At 38.5% G+C, this 27,520-nt stretch overlaps 1 protein-coding gene across 2 annotated transcripts; it reads right to left on the reverse strand.

Moving 5' to 3' along the window:
• Window positions 1–6,276: 6,276 nt before the first annotated feature.
• Window positions 6,277–26,712, reverse strand: FGF5 (fibroblast growth factor 5). Of its 2 annotated transcripts, XM_047857239.1 has the most exons (3): window positions 26,309–26,712; window positions 18,520–18,623; window positions 6,277–6,878 (listed from the first exon to the last, which is right to left on the reverse strand). In XM_047857239.1, exons 1-3 carry the CDS (start codon window positions 26,667–26,669, stop codon window positions 6,531–6,533), a joined length of 813 nt encoding a protein of 270 aa, XP_047713195.1. In that variant the 5' UTR covers window positions 26,670–26,712; the 3' UTR covers window positions 6,277–6,530. The 2 variants fall into 2 exon arrangements, with proteins under 2 accessions (XP_047713195.1, XP_047713196.1); XM_047857240.1 differs by lacking the exon at window positions 18,520–18,623.
• Between the last annotated feature and the right edge of the window lie 808 nt (window positions 26,713–27,520).

The following is a 27,520-nucleotide window of genomic DNA, read 5'->3' on the forward strand; positions in this document are numbered from 1 at the left end:
TTTCATTAGAAATGTATTAGAGATTCCTGCCATAAATTGTTAGCAACCAAGAAATCATTATTCTTTTAGTTGGGGCAGGCTCCTTTGGACTGGGGAGTTTGCTAGACTGAGTTGATTTCACATCATTAAACATTAAACTCCCTTGACTAGTAGAGAGATCTTGTGGTTTGTGCTCTGGGCCAGCAAGCTAGGATGTGTGTCTCTTTCCCATTTAGTATCTCGCTGTCCAGATGGTAAAGGCTGAGAATCTCAGACAACATGATTTCTTTTTCTTTTTTAATGTTTGTTTATTTATTTTGAGAGAGAGAGACAGAGAGAGAGAGAGAGAGAGAGAGAGAAAGAGAGAGAGAGAGAGAGAGAGAGAGAGAAAGTGAGCATGAACACGCAGGGGAGGGGCAGAGAGAAAGGGAGAAAAAGAATCCCAAGCAGGTGCCATGCTCAGCGCAAAGTCCCATGCCGGGTTGGATCTCATGAACCATGAGATCATGACCTGAGCTGAAACCAAGAGTTGGACGCTTAACTGACTGAGCCACCCAGGTGCCCCTCAAACATGATTTCTAAGGTGAAAACTGACTCTCTCTGAGCTGATCCAATTTTATTATCCAGAGATATGACTAACGTGGCAACACATATGGGTGTGACTTTCTTTCCTAATCATAACTGACAAGAGCTGCAGGCCTCGAAGGGGAGTTAGAGGGGTCATCGACGTGACTTCTATTCTGTCACTACTTCAACAGAAAACATATTTCTACCTCTTTGCAATGCATCCTTATATGCATAAAAAAGGCTAGGCTGAGAACGTACAGCTTGTACGCTGCTATCCCTTTCTAAAATGTAAACTTATTCTGTCCCATGCTCCATTAGGATGTGACTGTTAGGGAGGTCTTGCTATATCCTTTTGGTCCATTCAACATTCTAGCATGCAGTTCCACTTACTCTCAGGGGCCCTTTACGGGGGAAAATGTAGGACAACCAGCGGACTTTAAAAATGTAAATATGTAACCTGTGTCAAAGTATGGAAACGGGTTACGGAATACATGCATCCTTCAAAGAGAGCCCTATGGTAAAATGAGGTGTTGCTGTGGAAGCAGAGACATAATTGCACTCCAGAGAGTAAAAGACATTGTGTTGCCTCCTCAGCAGAAATTCACCTCCCTTTATGAAAATCTGATAAAATTTCCGGTTTCCCGCAGAGAAAATGACGGAGAATTTAATGAGAAACACATTGGAACCAGACCTGTCACCTTGTGATTATGTATTCACTAATCTCTCTGTAGGGTACAGCAAACGTCCGTCTTCTCTGAGAGAGTTTATCTGAGTTGAGGGGAAAAAAACACATCTAGAAATAAATTACCAAAAAGAAACGTCTTCACTCTCCCACTGATACCTACTGACATCCCACTGGACTCTTGTTTGGCCTGCAAATAGCAAAAGCATCAGGATTTGCACAGTAACCTATTTTTATGATTACCAACGACGTTGAAGTTTCATACAATGAGTACTTTCTTCATACTTAAATGCAGCTTGCATGCGCCTGGCATTTTTAGTTTGGACTCAGGATTTGTGTTTGAGAAGTCCAAGTACAGTGAGAGGGGTAGCAGGTGTTCCTTTTCTTGCAGGAGCCATTTCCTGTGTCATATGAACTTCTGTTATCATTATCTTCATCAAATCTTACTCAGCACTATATCCATTCCATAAGCATTTTTGAGCACCTATGCTCATATGCTAGGGACCTATACGTAAATATATGCTAGGGACCTATACATAAATATAATTATATACCAAGTTCTGGGATGAGTAGAATATCCCATAGGTTCCACAGAGTCTTTAAGTCAGAGAGACATGCCATTCAAAATTGCTATCCTCGGGGCGCCTGGGTGGCGCAGTCGGTTAAGCGTCCAACTTCAGCCAGGTCACGATCTTGCGGTCCGTGAGTTCGAGCCCGGCGTCAGGCTCTGGGCTGATGGCTCGGAGCCTGGAGCCTGTTTCTGATTCTGTGTCTCCCTCTCTCTCTGCTCCTCCCCCGTTCATGCTCTGTCTCTCTCTGTCCCAAAAATAAATAAAAACAAAAAAAACAAAAAACAAAACGTTGAGCAAAATTGCTATCCTCTAAGAGTGTTTCTGAAGTTCTTTTTATCAGCCTGAACTTGGGTTGGGTAATGCACAATGAAGGCAGATATACTCGTTCCAGAAATTCAAACTCTGAGCGTACATTGATGTTAATATCCACAAGGAACATGCTGAACAAGTATTGAGCAAATAAAGAAATGTTTCACTAGTTGAGATCCTGTATAAAGCAGGATCTCAGAAAATACTAAATACTAAAGTAAGGGAATGAGGGGGAAATTTATGTCACAAGCTATACTTATTTGGAGGAGTGGCATCAGGACGAGATTACTTATATTCCTTTATGAATTTCTAGGAGGCTTCATGGAGAAAGTGGGATTTCACTCAGAACAGAGATGTTGAAAAATTGTATGTTTGACAAGGTCTTAGAACTATTAATTATCGACAAGGATACTACTCTGACCATTCCCCTCTGGATTCATTCAAACTTGCAAAGTCCTTCATAAAGCTAAGCCCAGAGTTGATCCCAATTTTGTAAATCTTGTGATCCAATCTCATGCTTAGTTTATTTTTTTTAATCCAAGACAGATATCTCTTTTAAAAATATCTCTGTTTATCACCTCATTGACAATTTTTTTTCATGTGGTTATCCAGTGTAATCTGGACATCAATTTTTAGTTTTATCTGAGAAGGAACCATGTCCTTTCTTCAGTACCTCGACATTTTAAGACTTGTACGATCATTGATGACAAAGCAGGAAATGACATTAAAGATCATATGATGGACGATAAAACAAGGCCTAGAGAGTAATGTGGGGTAGATATATGGCAGAGCCAGAAAAAAAAAAGGATAATTTAACAAAATAAAAAGTATGTAAGAGCTCTTGATCTCTGATCTACTCTTTTATTACATAAAATTGCTTAAATATGGATGCATGATTTGTAGCTCAATTGTCTCATAGTGTTTCTGAATGTTGTTTGTGATTCTTACATGTAAGAGTGTCTCCATGACTCAGCTAAGGCTGGGTTCTCCTCCCTTCTCTCTCCTGAGACTTTCCAATAGGTAGAGTTAGATGGAGAGCTAATTCTTTTCTTCAACTAATATCTACTTATATGATAATCATATCTCAAAAACTGGTTAGTACAATTGGACTACTAAAAGAAACATTAGATGAGTCATGTCTCAAAGCTTCTCTCAAAACCTTTTAAAAAGATTATTGGCTTAAAAATAGATTTCACATGATCAAAATTTAGATATAGCAATGAAAGAAATCTTAAAGGAGGTATAGAATCTCTTCAACAAGTGATTTTCATTTGCTTCTCATTGTAGCAATGCCAGCACAGTGCCAGAATTCAAGGTTTTGGTTAGTGCAATATTCTCATTTTGTTATTGAAAATGTGGGAAGTCATAGTTGGTTCCTCCATCCCATGGAAGGGCAAACATGTCAAGGTAAGAAAATTATTCAATTTTCTAGTTCGAGATCAATTTTATAAAAAATTTACCTGGCAGATGGTTGTTTTATTTTCAGTCATAAGAAATAAAAGCATCTAAAGCAATATAATTATTATATTCAGAAATAACTTTTGTTGGTATCCTTTATTATCATCACATAATTTTGAACCTCTGGCTACTATAACTCAGCAAATGAACTAAGATAATTTATATACATCCACCCTCTCAAATTAGTTTCGTCAGAAACAAGTGATGGTATTATTTGTGAAATAAAACCACAGTATTATTACATCTTATTGGAACCCTCTATTTACTTCTATAGATGTTCTAAATAAAGAATATCTTAAATTAAACATAATATAATTAATAAAACTGAATTCTCAATAGGAAGGTATTTACTGTCTCCTAGGCAAATTAGGTTTCTAAATTTTAATGTCAAATTCATTGACGTTTTTAGGTAAATGTAACCATGATTAAACAACCGTATTTGATGTTAGATGGGCCAAGTTACTTAAAAATTATCGAAAACGACGTAAGCAAGGACCCCCTTCAAATGTTCTAGGTATTAGTAAGGAGTTACATTTATACGTGTTTTCTGTACATGAGTTCATTCAATTAATTAATTTAGGTAACTTTAAGCTTCAGTGAGCATTAATTAAATGTAATTGTGTATGGCCAGTAAACTGAAGATAAGTGTAATTTAATTTTTTTTTTAATTTTAGCTTGGCTTTAAATTTTGAAATTAATGAGTCCTGACTTGCATGATATATATTTAGTAACTATCCTACTTTAACTTTCATGTACTAATCAAATCAAACTAGAGTACAAGATAAGCTATTATTTTGCAGTTTAACCTAAACTACCAGCAGCATCAGCCTAATGTAATATATGCATTAATTTAGTTTGTTGTTAATCATCATTAATATCATCTTTTCCTTGCCCATTTAGGAACACGTCTACTGTTCTGTTTTACAATTTTAATTTTTCATGTGTACTAAGAATTTGATACACGGTGTACAATTCTTAACAATATATGAGAGTAAACTAGAGGGTTGTTTTCAGCTTTGTACTGTGTATATAAGGTGATATGCCAGCTGGATGAGAGTTGGACATATTTTGCTTCCAAAACCCTGTTTCATTTAACCCAAGAGAATTTTAATTTATAAATTAAATAAAAATTTTGTAGTATCTCATTTGATATGTTTTAAATCATGTATTAAATGCAAACAATGTCTAATCAGACTATTGGCTTTATAATAAAACACAATACTAGAGTAGAGGCATGATGATTTCATTGATGGGTGATTTCATATATATCATATGTGTATAGTTTATTTCTATTTAAATAAGGCAATCTGCTTAAGTAGTAGTAAGTTCAATTGTGATAAATTGCTACTTTGCATTTGTGTGCCAAAATAAACAAAACTTTAGAAAAGTTTGTTAGTATCCTTTAAAAGAAAAGAAGCATGCTTAAACATACAACAGAAACTTTCTGTGAATTCTTCTGCTCTTCCTGTGAAAGACATACTTCTGAGAATTAGCTGTACCTTTTTTTACAGGCACATTCTGATATAAACACTTATGTTTTATAGAACTCCATAGAAATGATTATCCAGGAAAGTAAATAAATTACATAAATTCTCTTAAGTCAAATTTTCTGTGATTTATGCCCAACATTCAGTATGCAGGTTGAGAATTAAAGTGTTATTTTCAATCATCAAATTCCCAAATTAAATTTCCTCTATTGCACGGCCACCTTTTTTAAAATATACATCAGAGAGTATCTATTCTAAAGGGCAATCTATTCATTGGGATGGTTACCTTTAGGACAGCAAACTCAAAGGGTGTTTGGCTGAGTAATAAGAATATTTTTGACAACAGAACTTGACGTGCATAACTGTTACACGATTCATCTTCTTCAATTTTCCATGTTTTTCTGCTAAGTGGGTTGCTCCCCGTGGATCTATACAGTGGGGATAGCAGAGGGTCATAGAAGAGGTATTTTTAAGCACTCTGGTTTCATAGTGTGTGCTTGATGGACAGAATAAAATGTATTCCTCCAGCTGTTCAAGAATGAGGGCAGGGGAGTAGATAAAAGGAGAAATGAAGGCAAGACAGAATCAGATCCCAGTAAATGCTGCAGACTTAGTGTAGTTGTGCCTCAAATCCTTTTCCTTACCTCCAGTGTATAATACCATCAAAAAAATCCTTAATTTCCTCCTTACTCCTAAGCCATTATAGCCCAGCCACCAAAGGGGTAGGATTCCACATACTGTCATGAATTTACACGCAAACACACACACACACACACACACACACACACACACACACAAATCTAAGCTGAGCTTTTGGTGGTGTTGAAGAGAATTTAAGCATTTTAAGATGATGGACTAAACTTACATTATCTGAGGTATGGTAAAAAATAAAAATAAAAAATGAAAGTGCGATGAATAAGAAAAATGAAAAAATCCACATGTTACAAATGGGCTATAAACACATTTATATTCATAAACTGCATTCAAATGGTTATGTCATATTAATTAAAATAAAAGTAAGAAAATAGGCTCAATGCAGAGGTACTTTTTTAAAAAAAACAACAAAAAACAAAAAACAAAAGTTAATAAAATATTTTATCTGCATCAAAATATTCTTTGGAAACCAAAAATAAAAATGTATCATGTATGTTCTTTCAGGCTGATCTGTAAAAGTCAGAAAAATACATAGTCCGCGCTGTTTAACTTTCTCAAAATACAGAGTATGCACGAAGCATAAAGCAAAAGCCTTTATGTCGTCCTGACTGAAGCAGTGTGCTCCCTATGTTGGACAAAGAATTCCAGTTCAGTTCCTATCAGAAAACAGTTTTGTTTCAGTCGCGCTGAAACAAGTGACTGGACTTCACTACGGTGGAGTGTAGCTGCAGGTGTGTCCGAACGTTTTTCTTCAGAGCCATAAAGACACCCGTGGAAACTCCTGAGGCGAAGGCATGGTTTCTCACAAGGCCAAGAAGAATATTATCCAAAGCGAAATTTGAGTCTGTACTTCACGGTGTTGGGACTTTTCCGAGGTGCAGAAAGGGGAACCTTTGGCTTGACAGGACTGGGTGGCTTTTTCTTCTCAGGAACAGTGACGGTGAAAGAAAGTTCTGGCTGCTCCAGCTGCTTGAATCTTGGCAGAAAGTGGGTAGAGATGTGCTGGGGTTTAACCCGCGGGCTGCAGCCTCGCTTAGCTTTCCCTCTCTTGTTGAGGGCCACATACCATTCCCGGCCTGCTGGCTCAGTTCTGTGTATTGCTGAGGCATAGGTATTATAGCTGTTTTCTTGGAATCGCTCCCTGAACTTGCAGTCATCGGTAAATTTGGCCTGGTGGGGGGAAAGAAGAAAAACTTGTAAATAGTAATAATATTTTCAGCATGTAATAAAATGAGGTCTTATACTGTAAAGGAAAACCAAAATGTCCACTGACGGAAAGCTTCCTCCTCCATTCTCTCTTGTAAAGACATATTGGCCTCTTTTTTTTTTTAAGTTTTTTTTTTTATTTAGTTTGAGAGAGACAGAGAGAATGTGAGTGGAGGAGGGGCAGAGAGAGAGGGAGAATCTCAAGCAGGCTCAGCACTGTCAGCGCAGAGCCCAACGTGGGGCTTGAACTCAGGAAACTGTGAGATCATGACCTGAGCTGAAATCAAGACTCAGACAAATGCTTAACTGACTGAGCCACCCAGGGGCCCGAAGACATATTGGCTTCTTTTAAAAAGTTGCTTTAAATTACTATTTTCATTTCTATCTTCCTACTTTATTCATCTTTGTAATGCTGATTTCTGTTTACTGTGTACTTAGTGAAATAACATCAATGTATCTAAAAATGATAACAGGAACCCTTAATATGTTGAAATTCTGTTACGGTTTTTAAATTACTTTGAGATTTGCAGTAAAAAAATAACTTCTAATATTTTAATATTTTTCCCCTCTTAAGCCATCAAGAAAATAAATAGAACTGAATTACTAAGGAACAATTGCCTGATAAAACATGAATGCATGTTTCGAGAAATGGGGTCATATTATTCCTTTGAAATAAGAATACATTTTTCAATGTTATCAGTGTGATTCATGGTGCTGAGAGAGGGGTAGCATATGGCCCTATTAATATTGCATGTGTTAGAGTTCTTTAGGAAAAAATATATCTTCACACAGTGATACAGGAGAGAATATTTGATGCCAAGAAGAAAAAATTACTTTTGGAGTCACTAGCAATACTTCATCCAGATCTCTCTCTCTCTCTCTCTCTCTCTCTTTCTCTCTCTTCCCCTCCCCAGACACAGACATAGACACACACACACACACACACACACACACACACATAATGTCTGCCCTTGAAATGTTCCCAGAATAGTGGCAAAAGCAGACAAGTAGACATCCGTCATGGCACAGCTTGATACAGGGAATGAGGACAGCGATATGCAGAGGGAACAATGACAGCATAGCGGAAGGGAATCTAAGAGGATGGAGGCGGCTGGCAGAGGGCAAGGAAGTTTTCCTAGAAAAGGTGACATCTGAGCTGAGTCTTCAAGTACAAGATATTAGCAAGGTGACATGAGAAATGATTCTCAGGGAGCAGGAACAGTGTGTTCACAGGTCAACATGACACTTACTATAGGTAGTAAGTAATTCAGTATGACTTCCAGGTAGGATTCATGGTAGAAGGAACAAGAGATAAGGCTGACAAAGTAGGCCAGTAAAAGCTCGGAAAATGCTTAGTTTGCCCTGGTTGTAATGCTGATGACTTCTGCTTATTGTGTACATAGTGAAATAATATCAATGTATATTTAAAAAATAGGAACTCTTAATATATTTCAATTCTGTTACTGTCTTTAAATTACTTTGAAATTTCTAGTTAAAAAGTTAAGTTTTAACAGAAGATTCTGTTAAGGAATTAAAAGAAGATGGTCTGGGGGTGTAGAGCATAAGCGTGCAGACAGATCTGTGATCAGATACCAATTCTGCCAATCAATGTCTTAGTGTCAGGCTCCTTATCCACAGGTCTTATCCACAGGGTTATTGTGAATACCAAAATATTTTTCTAGGAAAAATATTGGTAGCTTTCATCAAACCCAAAAGAGGCCATAACTCTCAAAGGATAAGAATTCCTATCCTAGATCATTGGGTTTCACAATTTCAGGGAGCACCATTGTATAGAATTCCTCGGCTTGCAAATACCAAATACACTGATGTCTATATAGAAAAACACTAAATATATATATGATACACTTTCCATATCAGACCAAGAGATACTATACTAGAATTAAAAGTTATTTTTTCTTACTTTTTCTAATAATGCCAAGCTTTCCTCTGCAATGCAGATCACAACGCTATTATCTGAAAGTCAGAACTGCGGAAGGGAATCTACCTAGATCTACTGTTGACGGTCATATGAATATTTTGACTTGTGCCAAGTAGAGACAGTATTGGAAGACAACCGATTTCAGAGCACTTCCAACAGAGCATTTATGTTACATACGACGGTTAACCCAAGTTCCTTACATTCAAGTAGAGTTCAATCAATAAAGCTCTTTATTTGAGAACTATGAAGCTATATATCTAGAATCTCCACAAGTCTACTGGTGATTCCCTGGATTTGATCTCTAGCTTCTGGAAACAGATGTTTTAAAGAACTATCGCTTATGGTATTCCTGTCATCTTGTCATACCCTACCAGCCTATGTCTAGGCCAAGGGAGCTATGCTGACATCACTGTCTTATTTTTCTTTTCATTAAAAAGACTTTCTTACAAGTCAAATGTAGATTTTCTTATAGTTACTTAGCTCTTAAAAGGACTTAAATGCTTTCCCATTTCATTAGATAATCCCAAAGTTTTATTTAAAATAAATGCCATAGCCATTTGTAATGTTTTCTGCTACATAAAAGGATAAGCATTTTAGGAAGGTATAGGGGGGTTAATCAAACAGAGTAGCAGGTATATTTACCCTGCCTCATTTTTTTTTCTTCAAATGTATTTGAAAAACATTTTTAAAGACATATAATACATTATACCCAAACCTGACTTCTAGTCCTATTTTGCAAAAGTCTATTTTCTGAAATAGAAATAGCAGTGACCACTTTATCCAATTTTGACAGGTTTTTTAAAGTGGACTGCATTATTTAACATTTTCTTTACTGGCACAATCACACACACACACACACACACACACACACACACCACGGTGAATTAAACCTGTAGCAATTCCATCTTAGAATCTTCAGATGAATGAAAGCTCACCGACTCCACCTGCTAAAATTATTTCATCTAAAACCATTCTCTTTTCCTCCTTAATATTCACGTCCATAAGTTCTTTCTTAACACAAAGGAAGGCTATCTGGGCTCTAGATTTTCAAGAGCTACTTAACTGTCACCCAGGGCAGAGATGTTCAGAACCTAAGGACCCACACACCACGTGTAGCCCCACAGCCTTTCCAAAATCCCTCATTAGAATAGGAGTAAAGGCGGTCAGACTGTTTTGGATTTCTTAATTGACTTCTAAATTAATGTTTTGTCTGAAAAATTCTTCCAGCTGTGATGGAACAGCACCATTTGAAACAAAGATTTCAGCAAATTTTTTTCACCAAGAGATCTGGTTTCTTCTTGAGGGGATTGACTGTTCCTGCCACTATTCCTGGCCTTGTTCATTCAGACAAGACAGTGACCCTAAACAATGAATTTCAGCTTCTAATATCATGCATGAACCAGTTTTATAGCAAAGAGTCACTAAGCAATATAGTTCTTAGCTACAGGTGTTTGAACATATAGATGTTTACCATTACACAGTTTTGTATAATAAATCTTCCAGGCTACTTTTAACTTTTTAAATCCTCTTTGAATTATCAGAAGTCCTTTGGCAAAATATATACTTTAAAAAACTTTTTTAATGTTTGTTTATTTTTGAGAGAGAGAGAGAGAGCGGGGGAGAGAGAGAGAGAGAGAGAGAGCGTGCATGGGGGAAGGGCAAAGAGAGAGAGGGAGACACAGAATCCGAAGAAGACTCCAGGTGCTGAGCTGTCAGCACAGAGTCAGATGAGGGGCTTGAACCCACAAGCTGTGATATCATGACCTGAACAGAAGTCGGTCGCTTAACCGACTGAGCCACCCATGTGCCCCTGGCAAACTATATACTTTTAAAACAATAGAACTACATTGTTTCCCTAGAAAGAGTGACATTGACATAAAGACTTTTTCTATAGTTGAGGTGGGAGATAGAGAGGTGAATGAAATTTCAAAGAAGCTATTGAAAGCAGGATCCCCATTGCCTCATCGTGCTAGCACCATCAGCCACAAGACCGAACATAAAGAACCAGTATCTTGGTTTCAAATTCATTTTTTTACCAGTCTATTCCACAGATCTTGACTATGTATCACAGGTCAGGCACTGTGCTAGTTGCCACTTTTATGATGAGAAACAATACAGACATGGTCCTGTCCATGTTCCTTGTTGAGCTACATTATATGTTTTTCTCCTTAGTTTTTTTTGATGTGTATTTATTTGAGAGAGAACATGCACACATGCAAACACACATGTGCGAGTGTGAGCAGGGGAGGGGGAGAGAGAGGGGGAGAGAGAGAGAATCCCAAGCAGGCTCTGTGCTGACAGCCTGAGGTGGGGCTTGACCCCATGACCCTGAGATCATGACCTGAGCCGAAATCAAGAGTCTGATGCTTACCCAACACTCAGTCACCCCTCTCCTTAATTTCTCCTTGATCTTGCAAGTGTAAAAACAAGTTACATTCAACAAATCAACACTGCAAAATTAAAATGAAATGTTCAAGCCGGCTAATTTTTATGTAGTTTAATATAGTCCTAATGGACAAAACAAATAAACCTTAAACAAATTTAACCATTTTTGCTTGGATAGCCTAATAACTCAGAGGAAGGGAAAGAGTGCAGTTAAGGAAAACATGGATTTGGGATTAGAAGGGTGCCGTGCCTTAATTCTACTCACCTCTTCACACGGTGAGAACACACAATGGATGTTTAGAAGAAAGGTCAAATTCAGTTCAAGGAAGGTAAAATTTTGGTTAACCGGGATATTTTAAAAAAAGACTAATTCTGCGTTGTTGAAATCTGAGCGTCAAGTAAGCCAAACAAAAAATTCTTTCTGAAACAATATTTTTCAAAAAGCTTTCTGAAACCTCTCAACATAGTTTCGTTCCTTAGTACATATCGTGTTGTATGGTGAGTGAGGATCCTGTAGTGAATGAGTTGAGTCTATGCAAACAAGTACCAATTCTCACTACGGGCAACAACACAAGTAAATACGTAACAGATGAAAGAGGTATGGAGACAGGAGTGAATTTGCACCAACGTGAGTATAATCCTTGGAGTTTGTGGGGGTACTAATCAAGTTTACTTCCTTATTTCACTTCGTTTTCTTTGATTTGCCTCCCTCTTTTGAAAAACCTTATGAAGAAAATAATTAACCAAATACAAATAATTAAAATGTCATTGTGGGCTGCAATATTATTAAATAATTAAAATATTATTATAGACTGCGATAAAAACAATTATAAGCCAAATTGTACTGTAAGCAAAGTTTCCTGACTGCATGCATCCCTGCTTCTGGCTCCCTACCTCCTTTTAGTGCTTCTTGGTTCCCGTCCCTATGCCCACCTACGGGGCTGCCTGGCCAGGTGCCCTTAGCCGAGGCTGTTTTGTGTGGTTGTGCTTAAAGCTCCCTGAACGAAGGAACCCACCTTTGGTGGTGATTAAAGGCTGAAAGGCAGCCCCTGCTCCCATCGCTTCCAAGCGGAACAGCCCAGTGCCGGGCGACAAGCACCCAAAGGGCTGCCTTTTACTCTTTACTACATAGGCTTTGTATAGGTCAGTTGCCACCATACTATGCTATCTCCAGGGCATGGCCTATTTCCTGCTTGGCACTGGACATCTTTCCATTATATATCTCAGTTCTTCATCCCGAGTGACTGAGGGAATACACAAGTTGGATTTCACAATAAACCAGCCTGAAGTAATGTAATGAAGAATCACAACCACAGGATTTGTTCCCCTCCAAACTTTACGAACTGACTTAAAATTAGTTGGGGAGCCAGTTCAAAATGCAAATTCCCCAGGCCCTATCTCCAGAGGTTATGTCTTTAGTAAATCTAAGCTGAGACCCTGGAATTGCATCATTAACCAGCACCCCGTGTGATTTGATGCAGGTGAAGTAAGAGTTTTCCCTCTGATGCTTTTAACAGCTCAAAAAGAGGGGCTATTGAGGGCTACTGTATGCACCAGGGGTTTTGCATCTATTAGTTCACCTTCACAATAATCTCATGACTAGTAGGATGCTATTGTCTAATCCTCCAGTCAGAGAGATAAAGACAAAGATTCATCTAAAGCCCCATGTTTACCAAATGCCAGGGTCAGCACCTGTGACTTAAATTTCCCATCTTCTGATTCTTAGATTCCAGCTCCTTCACACTATAGAGACCCAAGGGCATCTCCTAGATTTCTGTATAGTCCTACTTGTCTTGAAGTTGCCGATACTGACAAAAATGCTGATAAAAAACAAAGCCATTCCCCCAACCATTGGAGAAATAGAACACCCTCTCTCGCTGTAGGCTGAAATGAAGCTGCAAGTTAATTCATGGCACCCAGATTTTCGCAACAAAATAGGCTCTCTAGCTCGATCAACATAGTGTGAAATTACGGGAAAACCGGCATTTACTGTAAAGGCAGCACCCTGACCCCAGTTTTGAGACTGAATAACTGGACACTCAGTTTTACTACATAAATTGAAAGCCTTTAGAGGGCAAGAGAAGTTTCTATTCAAATGCCTTTAAAGAGCTCATGGTCTTGACTGGGAGAGTGGAGTGCTTAATAGGTTATTTTTTTTATGATAATGATGGTAACTATTGCTCAAGCGTCCATTTCCCCTTTCAGTAAACATGCCCAGCTCTCGAGGCTGCTGACTCCTGCTCACACTGCCCCCAGCGCAGGAAGTCCAGTCCAGACTCCCATCCTGGGCAAGCCAGCTGGCACCCTCCGAAACCAGGAAAGGAAGACGTTCTAGTCCTTGCTTAGGGCTGATCAAGCACACATTCCATGCCTGTTTCGTAAACTCTGCAATTAGCTTTCCTTCCAAACATGATCCCCTAAAACCCTGAGAAACAAAAATAATACTACCACATGCTTCTCTCTGGACCTTTAAAATAAGCTAAAATGTTTCTTCCCCAATAGGTAATGTGCTATCATTCGTGATTTACGAAAAGGCAAAAAAAAAAAAAAAACATTACAACCATCTTTTCCAAGATTTACATTTTCTTTAGGAAAAGAACAAGATGCAACAGGGGTCTAAAAGTGTTATGAGATTATGATCATTAAGAAATCCTTGCCTCTTTAAGACCTTGAGCCTGGGAATTTTGCTTTCAAATTAGGTTTCTTGAAAAAAAGGAAACTCTGGAGATAAGGGGCTCTTGTAGGCACAAAAAGTGCCTAAAAGTGGACCTAAAGGAAAAAAAAAAAGAAGGTCAGTGATAAACAGGATTTGGGGCTGGTCTAAATATCTGAAGGGTCACAGCTGCCTGACCCCCAAATCAGAAAGTCGTCTTCTAAGAGAGGAGACAGGATCATCAAACAGCTGCCTGAGAGCAAATTAAGGAAGATCTTTTCTAAATTAAATGCTGAATACTTCCCAGGCACTATTCTAAGTATTTTATATGTATTATCTCATTTAAACTGCGCAACTATCACAATAGATCATGATTTTAGTCTTTGTCCTTTTACAATTCATAAAACCACAGAAGCGAAAGATTAAGTAAAATGACTAGTTTTAATTTAACTAGAATGACACAATCTAACTATGCTTGTAACCACCACACTTGAGGTCTCTCACTCCTACATCTGCACCCACCTCATATAAATCCAGAAAGGTGCTCTATGGGGATTTCCATAGAGATAACAAACCTGAGGAGAGAGCAGGAACAGAGTGAGGAGGGAACAGGAACAGACGAGCAGTCAGAGACAGAGACAGAAAGGGAAGGGTGCTCTTTTCCACAAGGTACCTCAGCCTGGAATGAGTTCAAAAGGACAGTGGAGGTCTCAGTGAAGGCTCTGACTCACCCTCATGGCTCTTTGGGAAGCGGTCACCTACTCCCACTCTCGAAGATTCCCAACACATCTTGAAGAAGGAGAAGACCGTACATCTTCACCCTTGTAAAGAATGCTGAAAAAACCTGCATGGTAGGAATCTGGCTGCACTGTGTATTTGAAGTATACTAGTAAAGATTTTAAGGAGAGCTGCATATAGATTGCGACATGTGTAGGTTGAATGAGTCAGGAAGCCATGCACACTGAATTAACAAACTTAGCACACGCAAAAAAAAATCAGTACCAATATTGCCTAAGTGTACCCATTCTGGGCTCATACTTTGGTTTGCCATTTTTGCGTCTACTGATAATGAAGCATTTTATAAATGAAATTTTTCAGTGAGCAAAATATAGCTCTCGTCTGCTTTGAAAGTTCATTTCGAGAGGCGTTTCCTATGTGGCGCATCATCACATTGAACCACCAATGTGTGCAAAACTCTGTGATAGGTTCTGTGGCAGACACAGAAACTAAAGACACAGAAATAGATGGGAAAAAAAGAGTCCGAACAGAGCTTGCATAAGATGGGGAGGCGACGCACGAGCAAAATATTGTAAGGATGTGCCACAATATTTATTCTTTGACATGTAGTATAAAAATATTACTAAACTGTGCGATTGTTAATTCCTATAAAATAATAGGTGAAAACAATGTAATCGGTTCCAAACAAAATTTAGTATCTTCTCTCAACTAAATTTTACCTACAAAGCATTATAGCATTTGCAGAGAAACCAGATGTTAAAAGGATGGTTCTGGTTCAATCCCTTGTTAACTGTGTTAACTTAACGAAATTATTTAACATCTCTAAGACTCTTTCCTCACCTAATCATGTAATGAGATAATGTGAGTGAAAGAACTTTTAAAGAACTATGCAAATGCGTTGCCTGTGCCCAGCAACTAATTTTTAATATTCTAATTGTTACTATAAAAACTAAGCTGAGAATCTACAATTATCCATGAATATTTCTTAATACGGTATGGAAATTACTTCCCCCAGAATTATATGAATGCTTCATATTTTTGGTTCATATTTATTTTATATATAAAACCTTAAAAGTACTCTATTAACTTAAAATTTTTTCCAGTTTTATTGAGGTATAATTGACATGTAACATTGTGTAAGTTTAAGATGTACAATATGATGTAAATATACACATATATATAGAAAAATGATTATAAAGGTAGGCTTTAAATGCCTCTGCACAGTTACTAATTTAAAGCAACTCACAAATTATACATTTAATCCTAAAAATATAAAGGTTTTTTTAGCGTTTTTAGTGACCATGCAATTTTGTGAAAATCAAGACTAAATCAAATGATTATATCTAAAGTTACAAGAATAATTTTTCAACGTGTTTAACTAGAAGAAAACAGGAAGAAACCATCTGGGCATAAAACTGATAATTGCTAGGATTAATACTATTTCCAAATTCAACTTCCTTAAAAATAAATCACGTTGTAATTTAATTAGGTTTCCATCTAGAGAAAAAGTGCTAATAAAAGCTCAGATAAGGGAAAGCGGGCTTGGACAATAGGTTTAAGAAGAATCCACATAATCATAGGGCTTAATTTTTTTATCTACAATTCAGCTCAAAGTCATTAGAACGACTTTAATATCAAAGAGCTTCAGTGAGTGACAAGAGCAAGACTTGCTTTGTACTGTTTAAAAGTCATTATTCCATGAAATAACTTTAGCCTGCCAAGATGAGAAAGAATAACAGATGCTGTTTTTGCATTATCTGCATTATTTCAGCCAGCCAGCCTTAGACATTTGGGTCAAATTTCTGGAAATTTGTTTCTTGCATTTGACAGAGGAATCATGTATCCTCACCTCTCAGTGTGACCTTTCTAATTGGCATCCATTTGTAATGCTTCGAGTTCTGTGGCCATTACCCTGAAGCTGGCCCAAGTTTGGTCTATTTTTTGCATGTACTAGGGCATAAGTCAGAACAATTAAAAAATTAAGGTGCTTACCCAAAACAAAGCAATAAGAGAAAGTTTCTTTACATGCACCACACTTCATTATGATGCTTAGATTCCAAAAGTGTTTCAATTTTTTACAATCTTAAAGTAGACTGGGGGAAAGGATTGTGTTCAGATGCGTTTGGTCATTGTTTTCTATTCTGCCTGCGGATTTTTTAAAATCAATTTTTTTTTATAAAATGGCATGTCCTACTTTTCCACAGTGATGCAGAAGTTTGCCTCTTAAGATAAATAATCAAAGAGTGATTACTTGATGAAAACTATAGTAGAGCTTGCTAGAATACAATAACCACCTCAGAAAATGAAGTAGGTAAACCTTTTTATAATTCTTGCAATGGGTGATTAAAGAGATTAGCAAAGGTTTTCCATTTATCTCAACCAACTGAGTTTTAGAATCTATTATATTTAGTTTACCATATAACAGATAGTATTTCTTGAGCACTTACTGTGTACCAAATACTGTTTTAAAAGCTTTAAATGTATTATCTCATTTAATCCACAAATAACTACACAAATAGCTTGAATTCCGCTACCCCCTCCAAGAGGTATTAAAAAATCACCTTGAGATGCTAGAAAAAAGAAAACTGAAATTCTTACAAATTGAACCAAGTGAAATTCTCACTGAATTTTTTAAAGTTCTATAGGTAAAAAATCATAGATAGTAAGTTTCAATTGATTACACTCCTAGCTGAAAGTTCCTACATACTTCAAACACTAGAAAGTGATATTTCTCCAACTCATTCAGTAGGAATTAAAGAAAATAAGAAGTGGAGGACTAACGCTAAATGATAACTACTTTGTACAAATGACCTAATATGACAAAGCTACAGAAAGAGCCTAAGTCACCTTTAAGTGCTGTGCATATGGACCTAATACAAGTAAACCAAACCTGTGAGTAGAAAAACTAAGTTAAACATATTTGTTATCTTTAAAAAGTTTTGATGCTGGGACGCCTGGGTGGCATAGTCGGTTAAGCGTCCGACTTCAGCCAGGTCACGATCTCGCGGTCCGTGAGTTCGAGTCCCGTGTCGGGCTCTGGGCTGATGGCTCAGAGCCTGGAGCCTGTTTCCGATTCTGTGTCTCCCTCTCTCTCTGCCCCTCCCCTGTTCATGCTCTGTCTCTCGCTTTCCCAAAAATAAAGAAACGTTGAAAAAAAAAATTTTTTTTTAAAGTTTTGATGCTTCCCAAGTAATCAGCATTTTTGGAAAAAAAAACATAGAAATCTTTAATTTGTAAATCAGTTACAACACATATATGTGGCTTGTAGAAATTTTTGAGTACAAAATTAGTCTTCATAATTTTGAGAAGTATTCTATTTAATGCAACAAAAATACAAAATGAGAGTTCCTCAAATGAATAAATTAAATTTCTCCAAGGAACAAAAATCTTCTCCTTATTGGTTTCTCTCCATAATTACTAATGTGAAAATAGGTTATATTACTTTGGCCTAATTTTTGACATCATGAATAGCTTGTAAAATTGAATAAGAACCTAATCTACTAAAAACGCACACACAGCCACCATAAACATGTACATTTTAAATGTTCTATATTATTTCCATGATATTTCTCCTCAGTTGGGCCAATTTCAATAAATGAAAAATGGCAATCAATTTGAGAGTGCTATTTGCAAATACATTCATCCTTAAAAATTTTTGCGGACTGTGTATTATCTTTTCAAGTAAATAAAATATAAAAATGGTTACTTGCAACAACATGTACAATCACCTTGGTTAAATGTACGTATAATTAAAACACACACACACACACACACACATTAAGTCCTCTGAGCAAATTGTCCCTCTACCAATGTAGAAAATCACTTCATTCCATTCTACAAATGTGAAATCTCCGTAACACCTTGAACAAACATAAAGTGGTTCTACTTACACTTGCATGGAGTTTTCCTTTTTTTGACATCGCTAAAAATTTGTTGCTGAAAACTCCTCGTATTCCTACAATCCCCTGAGACACAGCAAATATTTCCAAAATACCTAGGATGACAGAAATCCCAAAATAAAACACAGACTCCTCTATATACCATTGTGAAGAATTAAATTTCTACACAGATTCTTTTCATTCTTTATAGTTTTGATTAAAAAAAACCCCAGTATTTAACATCCTTATTTTCCATAACATTCATTATGTTAAAAAAGAAAAGCCTAGCAGTCAAGTGTTCATTTAAAATAACAAATTTTAATATTCAAAAATTTAGTCCTGGTTCATTAATAATTCTTTTTTCCCTTACAAATAATAAGTCATTTTTAGTAAACAATGTTTAACAATAGAAATAATCTTCTCAAGTTGTAAAGGAATCGGAAATTTCTTTAAATGTTTTTCAAAAGAATTCCCATCCATTGTTTTCTATCAAAGATAATATAATGCTTTTAATATTGCAGCTCATAAAGTTTGGACCCAATACTAATAGAAACTTGAAAGCCAGAGACAAATAATACTTACTTACATGAACTAAATCTCTCTTCTCAAATTGTAATAACTATACAAGTACAAATCAATATATACCATATTCAATCATTCAGTGAGTAGTTCATTTAAAGACTACACATAAAAAGTTGTTGAAAGCATTATAAATAATTTGGGATTATTGGCTCAATGAGTGTTTAATGCATTATGGTTTGAGACATCTTGTATTTTAAATGGCTTTTCTGGCAAAAAAATTAATAAGGTATTTTATTACATTATTGTTTATATTTAGTATTTCATAGTTAGCATTATCAAGTCAACATCCCTCTGTCTCCTATAATAATTTGAAAGTCCAGGGGCGCCTGGGTGGCTCAGTCGGTTGAGCGTCCGACTCCGGCTCAGGTCATGATCTCGCGGTCCATGAGTTCGAGCCCTGCGTCAGGCTCTGTGCCAACAGCTTGGAGCTGGAGCCTGTTTTGGATTCTGTGTCTCCCTCTCGCTCTGACCCTCCCCCATTCATGCTCTGTCTCTCTCTGTCTCAAAAAAAATAAATAAACGTTAAAAAAATTTTTTTTTAAAAAAGAAAGTTCACATCCACTGTGTCAAGAGAATCACATACCACAGTTTATAGAGTATTTTAGAAGATGAAATTTGTAGTCTGTATATAACTGGAATTCCTGCCTGTTTGTCATAAACTCATACATAATGTTATATGAACATGAGAAAATGGTAGTGCTTTTTGTTAATTGCCTACATCAAATTGCAAAAAATTGGGGGGGGGGACAAAATAATACAGTTCACTATCGCTAAAAAGAGACCTGTCCTAGGAAGAAAAGAAGGAAAGAAAAAAGGATGGAAAGGAGAAGGGAAGAAAATCTCAATCTTTCAATCTATTATGTTCTGAACATATATACTAATTAGGATATCTTAACAGTATTCTGCTGAACAGATAAATTCACCAGATTTTCTTAAAATAGCAACCTCCCCTGCAGTATTGGAAGTACATATAAAATTATTTCATTTATTAAAAAGGTAGTATTGAGAATAACCATATATATAAGATATATAAATACATATATATGAATATATTCATTGGGTACTTTTTTGCACAATGTGAGCTTATACTTATAAATATAGCAAATACTGCTGCTTATTTATTTATTCAACTTGACTTCTTACAAGCACTTGATTAGAAAGTTCATGGGGGAAAAGGGTAGCAGAAGAACTATTGTTTCTGTTAGAAGAGTATTTAGTCCAGAGTAAATAAACCACATCTCAAGAAAACTGCCACTACCACTTTTATTAGTAGATGTTTCTTAAAAACAAAACAAAACAAAAACTATTAGGAAGGAACTAGGTTTGCTTTTAGGAAGAAATTCCGAAAGAAACTGTCATCTCATAAATTATTTTCTTCAAATGTTTTCAAAATGCTCTTTTCAATAGATGTTGCCATATAAGTTATCTGTGATGCACACCCAAAGATTTTGAAGCATTGCCATTTTATCAAATAGTGACAAAGCACACATAATGCTTTGTAAAGTTAGATACAATGTACAATGCAATATACTGTAATAATATAATTAATAAAGCATAAATAGAACATGATACAAAGTTTTATATATATATATATATACAATTACAGAATGATATTAAAAACAGCATTGATGATTTTAGATATTTGGAAGATGGGGGTTATGATTGTGAATGCTGTGTAAACATGTGTTAAAAAGCAAGAAATGGAAACCTGATAAGTTGCCTAAGTGTGGAACAATAGAAACAAAAGAGACAATATGGGATTGGTGGAAAAGGAGAGTTGGTTGTATGTTTTCCCCCAATTTACTCATGGTTCTACATTGTTAGAGCGTTTTTATTCCATTCTACAGAAAAGCATTTGAGTTTGTAAATGCAAACCTGCGTGTTAGTGAAAAAATACACCATAGCATAAAAGATAAAATTCTTATTGGATACATATGTTTATAGGTTAATATTTGAAAGATCAAGACAAAGGCTCTAGAAATACTTGTTTAATGGGAGCATTAATGCTTTGTCTATGTGAGCTACAACTTCTGACCATAACATATTCTATTTTTAGAAAAACCTATTTTGAGTCATTTAACTTGTTTCCTAACACACTGTACATTCTGTGTGTATATGTTGTGTAAACTTTCCATTGTGGTAAATTAGATGGGAGAGATAAGATAATATATGTAAACTGTTCTGATTTTATCATATACTGCATGGTTTCTTTTCTTGCAAGTTCTACTATAAAAATGATATTTGAGAATGAATGGATTTTATAATTTTTTTAAAGTTCTATTTAATTGAAAGCTTAAAAATATACCTTCACATATATTATTCTATTTAAAATTATAAAGAATGCAGGAAAGATAAAAGATGAGATCAGATAAAATAACACATAAGGCAGCTTTGGGATGATCTTCTAAATCTTAACATAATTATGATGTAATATTGGGAATGCTATTAAGATCATAATTTCCAAAGTAATTTCAACAGTAATTTCACAATGTCTTTTTTACTAGAATGTTGGAGCAGATTCTACAAGCCCTACAATTCAGCTTCCTGACCCCACCTCCAAGAGATCACACAATTATTGATTTTACTATGCCAAATCTCAGTAACTCACTAAAGAGTCCTAAATATTTTAAACCCATATGCATTAAATCACACATATAGAAATCCCAGAAAACATTTCTCTAAAACTAAATTTTTCTCAATTTCAGTAATTTCCCGACTTTTACTAGGATTCAATAACAATAAATTTTATCGGAATTTACAATTCACATTACGGATACCAGGATGGTATCCCTAAAGCAAAATTCTGGAAGGCTAAGTGTATCTCACAGACCATAGATAGCCAATACATGTTTGCCAAATTGCATTATTTTCTTTGACCTTGTCACTACCTCTCTTTCCTTTCTCAGGACACCTGCACATACATACAGACACAAATGAGCATTCGTACAGACACAGGTTTTACTTTCCTACAATTCTGGTCCTCTCCTACTTAGGAAGTGGGGCAAGGAGAGAGGATCAGTATAATTATTTCACATTAAGGTGCTAGAGACAATGTGTTATCTTTCCTAGGGAGTTCACATGTAAGAGGATCAAAAGAAAAAAGCAGTGTTGAACAGAAGGAACCATTTTTCTCTTGGTGTAATTTGGGGGTTGACATCTAGATTGAAGGAGACAAGAATTTATGCACACAGTGTTTAATCCACTTACTTGCAAGCATGGGCATATATTACCAAGTAAGTTTATTTCAAGAAGAAAATATATGTCTACATTTTTACCTTAGTCCCCTCCAGAGTTTTTAATACAACAGGACTCTATTAATGGTGGTTGATAAAATTACGCAGATTTCTCACTTTTCCCATTTCTTAGTAAATAACATACTAGAATGACATAGATAGAAGCCCATTTGAAAACCCTCAAAGAAAAATCATTTAAAATGGAAGTTTCTCTACTTGTGTTCACATAGACACAGATGTCTGGGTGGGTATCATTATCAAATCTGAGTCTTAAAATGCCCAGTGTAGCAGACCTTGATGATTAAATCAGCAATAGAAAATTTCCATTTGAGTTTTTCTATTCAGTAGATACAGATTCTGGGGGACTATAGAAAGGTTGATTCTATAGGACACTAAAATTGATAGTGAACTTCAATGTTTAAAAATTAGTAAAATTGAGGATTCAGTTTAGTCAACATATATGATTGTAATTTTCCTATTTTGTGTGAACTTTGGCTTTGTGCAGCCATAACCTTCAACTTTTGCTCCCTGAATTGAGAATTACTTGACTGCCTATTCTTCAATGGCCCACCATAAGTCAACAGAAGCATTGAAACTAAACTTGAAAGCTCATGAATTAAAGCAAACCCTTTGTTTCTATTCAATAATTGGATTTTATCATCTGTCTTGTCTTGTCCATCTTTCTTCATTCTTCCCTAGTATTTCTTCATAATAAGAATGTTATGAGCTTGATTATTTTTTTCTGTGTCCAAAACTTGGGCTAACTACTGTATAAGAGAAGGTAAGGACATATTAAGTGGTATGCCTTAACCAAATAAACTGTGTTTCAAACTTTATGGCCTGAGTGTACTTCTGATGGTGAAACTAGAAAACATTCACAGTTTGCCGAAATTTTAACATCAAATGATAGTTGTAAAACATATGTATATGTACAGATATATGTATCTGTCCTGACAAACATTACAGAAAATTACTGAGTTTAAAAGAATCATTTAGACTGCAGTTTGGTGGCAAAGTTTTGACTCTTTCTGAAGTAGCATGCTGTGACCAAAAAAAGAAAGAAAAAAAAAAAACTGTAAGTTCTCTATCATTGCCAACTCACAGACAGTAAAATGAGATGATGAGGTACCTCTATGGTCCTTTTTGGTCCAGCTCTCAGTGTCTCTTGTGAGACTTACACAATTGTTTCCTTGTGTACTCTAACCAACAGTCCATGACCAATGCTTTAGTTTATGTATGTGTCAGGAAACTGTCAAGTGCTGCTTTCAAAGAAGTAGATGACCAGCCAACAATTAGCAGGCTTCTGATTCTCTTTCACAGATATTGAGGGCAGAGACTCATTTGAAATTTCCAAATTACGTGCTCCCCCACTACACATGACATATTTCATAAATTCCTCATCCACCAGTGGTAGAAAAATCATAGTTAGTAGTGTTGGACACTCCAGACATCACAAAGCAGAAAATCGCTGTGATTTAAACACTTAAGTTTTGGTTTTCTCTGCGTGAAACAGCTATGGAAGGCAAAAACAAATTTAAAAAATCCTCCAACTCCCAAAAGCAATCGAAATATCAAGCTTGATGAATTAAGTAGCCTATTATAGGTGCATGAATGAATGAATGAAGAATGAGTGAAGAATGATGGCAAACCATATGAAAGATACAGACTAAACCCTGAAAGCCTATTCTAACCTGGAATGAATTAGGAAAAGTATTAAATTAAGGAAGTTTTATTTAGGCACTGTTTTGTAAACATCCCTGTTCTTTTTAAGTATCTTTCAAAGTGGATTTTAAAATAAACTGTACCTTGGAAAGAAGAGATATTGGTCAATGCCTTCTTTAGCTGAATGTATTCTTTGCTGGTGGGTTCTCAATTTCCTTTCTCTACTTTTCTAGAACTTCCCCTCTGGCAAGGCCTAAGGTGCAGAATCTTTGTCTTTTCCAAGAGAAGAGAGAAATATCTTGGGAATGAATCTGGTTTTCAGAGATCCCTACTACACCAAAACCCACCAAGGACACATTCTTTTATTCCCCTGAGCCCCAACCTGCAGCGTGGTGCATGCTAACTTTGTGCCTTCCCTTGGGAACACAGAAGTTATCTACTGCTGGTGCTAATTTCCTGGGTAAACTACAAGAGCAGAACAGAAAAAGGTTTCCTGGAAAAGAGAGGTGGAAAGATTACTAGAAGCGGGGAATGAGCTCTGGTGTCTGATGGACTCAAGAGTTGGGTGTGGGGAAATGAGAGAGACAAAGGGAAATACTGAAATTAACATGACTCTCCCTGCCCCTGAAATCTTGGAAAATTCCCCTTCACCCTAACAGACCTTGCCCTTTATCTCCAAAGACGGTTGAGTTGTTTCATAAAAGTGAAATGAACCTTGAAACGTAGAAACAGCCTCCTCCACGGGGCGCGTGGGAGGCCCCGGGACTCGCTGGGGCACACTTGGAGGAGCCCCCTCTCTGGTTCAGGGGGCTACCACGTGTAACACCTACCACGTGTAACACCGCCAGCTGGAGCAGCATAGCTCAAAAGACGGGTGTGGGGCAGGGGCGGGCGCGAACCGGCAGGTCTTCCACATCCCGCCTCCTGTCCCCTCCGGAGGAGGCTTGCCAGCGGGGTACCCCATGGACGCGACACCTCCAGCCCTGCTTGGCAAGCGGCTCCCAGATTGCCTGCCCTGCTGGGGCTCCCGCGCTCCTCTGCAGCTCGGGTAGTCAGAAGCCCACTGAATGGCCCGTAGGGCTGTGGGTTTGAAAGGAAGCAAGCTAAGTACACCTGGGAGCTACCAGGCGGCCACACGGAGCCAGGTGACCGTACGCAGCGCGATCTCCTGGCCCCGTTCCCGCTCTTCCTGATTATCTCGCAGGCCCCTGCTGTGTCTATCTGTTGGATTAACCCCTGCTGGATGAGCGATCTGGCCCTACCGAGGAAAAGCCTCAAAGAGATCGCCCCGGTCTCGCACACACCCCCAAATCATCTCTCCCCTTGGCTACCTAGAGGCGGTGAGAGGAATCAGAGGCGGGGCAGCCAGCGAAGGTCTGGAAACACAGATGGCGTGGAAGGAAAGAGGCAATAGGAAGAGGGGTGAAAGACAGCTAAAGAGAAAACTCAGAAAGAGAATGTAAAACTTAGCTTAAAAAAAAAAAAAAAGCTTAACACGATGTACACCTGTACGGAATTGAACCTCCTCTGACCTTCTTCCAAAATAAAGAACTTTTCCTTAATCGTCCTTGGGGACCAAAGGCTGGCCGCTTCCTAACAAGGTGTTGTCATGGTCTCAACATACTTAAACGTTGCTAAACCCAACTCTGGAATTAATAATTCGAATGTCTATCACGTATCCCACTCTAAACGTGTCCAGTTTTCCAGATCGCTGTCTTCTTCCAACCAGGGGATGTCTGATCTCTCCTATATTCTATATGTATATAATGTACAAATATGCATATACAAGAGACATAGACGGATACATGGATGTATCATGTACCTTACTTTGGGGTTTATGGTGGCAGTTGGGGGAACCGGCATGTGAGATCTGATTCTTCTTTTGAAAAATAACTGTTCAGTTATAGGCAAGGAAAGGGGATGCACTTTGATGCCTCATGAAAAATGTTAGCCTAGTGAACAGAAGCAGAAGGTAAACAGAAACTAAAGGAGCAAAAGATTTTTGTTTTCTTCTCCAGGCACCGGCTGGAGGCTTCTCTTTGGGACCCGGGCAAACTGGAAACAAGGTACCTGTCTTGTGCGCCAGCCTCTGGTAGCCTACACCTCAGGAATCGCCATTCCTCATACCCACAAGAGGGGTGCGCGTGTGCGCGCCATGTAGATGCACCTTCACCCAACCCGCCCCGCGGTTCCGAGGGACAGCTTAGTCCCAGGAGCCAGGGCTCCGGAAGGTGCGCCTGTGGGCCAGGGAATAGCCTCTGTCCCTCCCGAATCCCCCCATCGCCCGCTTAGGACGCGCTTTGCCAGGAGGGCGAGCAACTTACTTAACATATTGGCTTCATGGGAGCCATTGACTTTGCCATCCGGGTAGATCTGCAGATGGAAACCGATGCCCACTCTGCAGTAGAGGCTGCCGGTCCGGCGCCCCGAGGGGCTCCACTGGAAACTGCTCTGCTCCAAGCCGCTTCCTTGGTTGCCCAGAGAAGCCGAGGGGGAGGAGGAGACGGAGGAAGAAGAGGAAGACGTCGTGCCCCTGCTGCTCCTACTGCTGCTGGCGCCCGCCGGGTTCCGACCGGTGGCTGCGGGTCCGGGTTGCCCTTTGGGGGCGAGGTGCTTCTCCCCGTGAGCCCAGGCGCTGAGGATTAGGTGGCTGAGGAAGAGGAGGAGGAGGAAGGACAAGCTCATTCTTCCAGCCGCGGGGGTTCTAAGTGCATCTTGTAGGGTTGGTTCTGGGCTCCGTAGCCCCCGCGCGGCTGCGTGCCTCTGGCGCTGCCCCCCTCGCCGCACCGGGTGGACATAGCCTCGGGGAATAGAGGGAGGGAGAGAGAGAGAGGCCACTCGAATGGATCTCGGCGCAGGAACTGGGATATTTATAACGCCAGTGATCTCACTGCTTGGTGCACGCCTGCGAAGCTTCCCCTCACCCGCCGCTTTGTGTACTCTCTGGCCGGTGCGGGGAGGGAGCTTCGCGGTCCCGGGGGCGGGGGGTGTGGAGGAGGGAGGAGATGGGAGCGAGTGAGTGGGAGGAGAAGCCGGGCGGAGAGGAGCTGTACCCCGACGCTGGGCACGCGCAGACCGGGGCCACGCACCCCAGCAGTTCTCACGCGCCGCACCGCCACCCTCCCACCGGAGCCAACGGCGCGGAATTCACCTCCGCGGGAGCATGGGAGTCTTCCAGGGGGCAGCAGCCGAAATGGGGTGGGGGGTGGTTTAAACGTGGAAGTGAGTTCCTGGACTCTCCCACCTCTGCTGCACGCCTGCGTCCCCGGAACGCACTCTCGCCTACCCAAGACCCGATTTCCAGGTTCCCTTCCAGTTGCCCCGCAGACCCAGCTAGCACAATCCTGGCCCCGGGAAGCCCTCCGGAACAAAGTCCGGCTGTGAGAATCCTAGCGCTTCGGAGTGCTTGTGGTGGGGAACCAAACCAAGATTCGCAGTCCAACTTGGGAAGCCTTTGGTGTGGCGCGGCTGGAGGAGAAGGCTGTTGTTGCCTCTAATGTATTTAACGGGCTTATTTGGTACTTAGAGAGCCGCCC

Source organism: Prionailurus viverrinus, chromosome B1 (assembly GCF_022837055.1).
Source record: "Prionailurus viverrinus isolate Anna chromosome B1, UM_Priviv_1.0, whole genome shotgun sequence".
NCBI classification, from domain to species: Eukaryota; Metazoa; Chordata; class Mammalia; order Carnivora; family Felidae; genus Prionailurus; species Prionailurus viverrinus.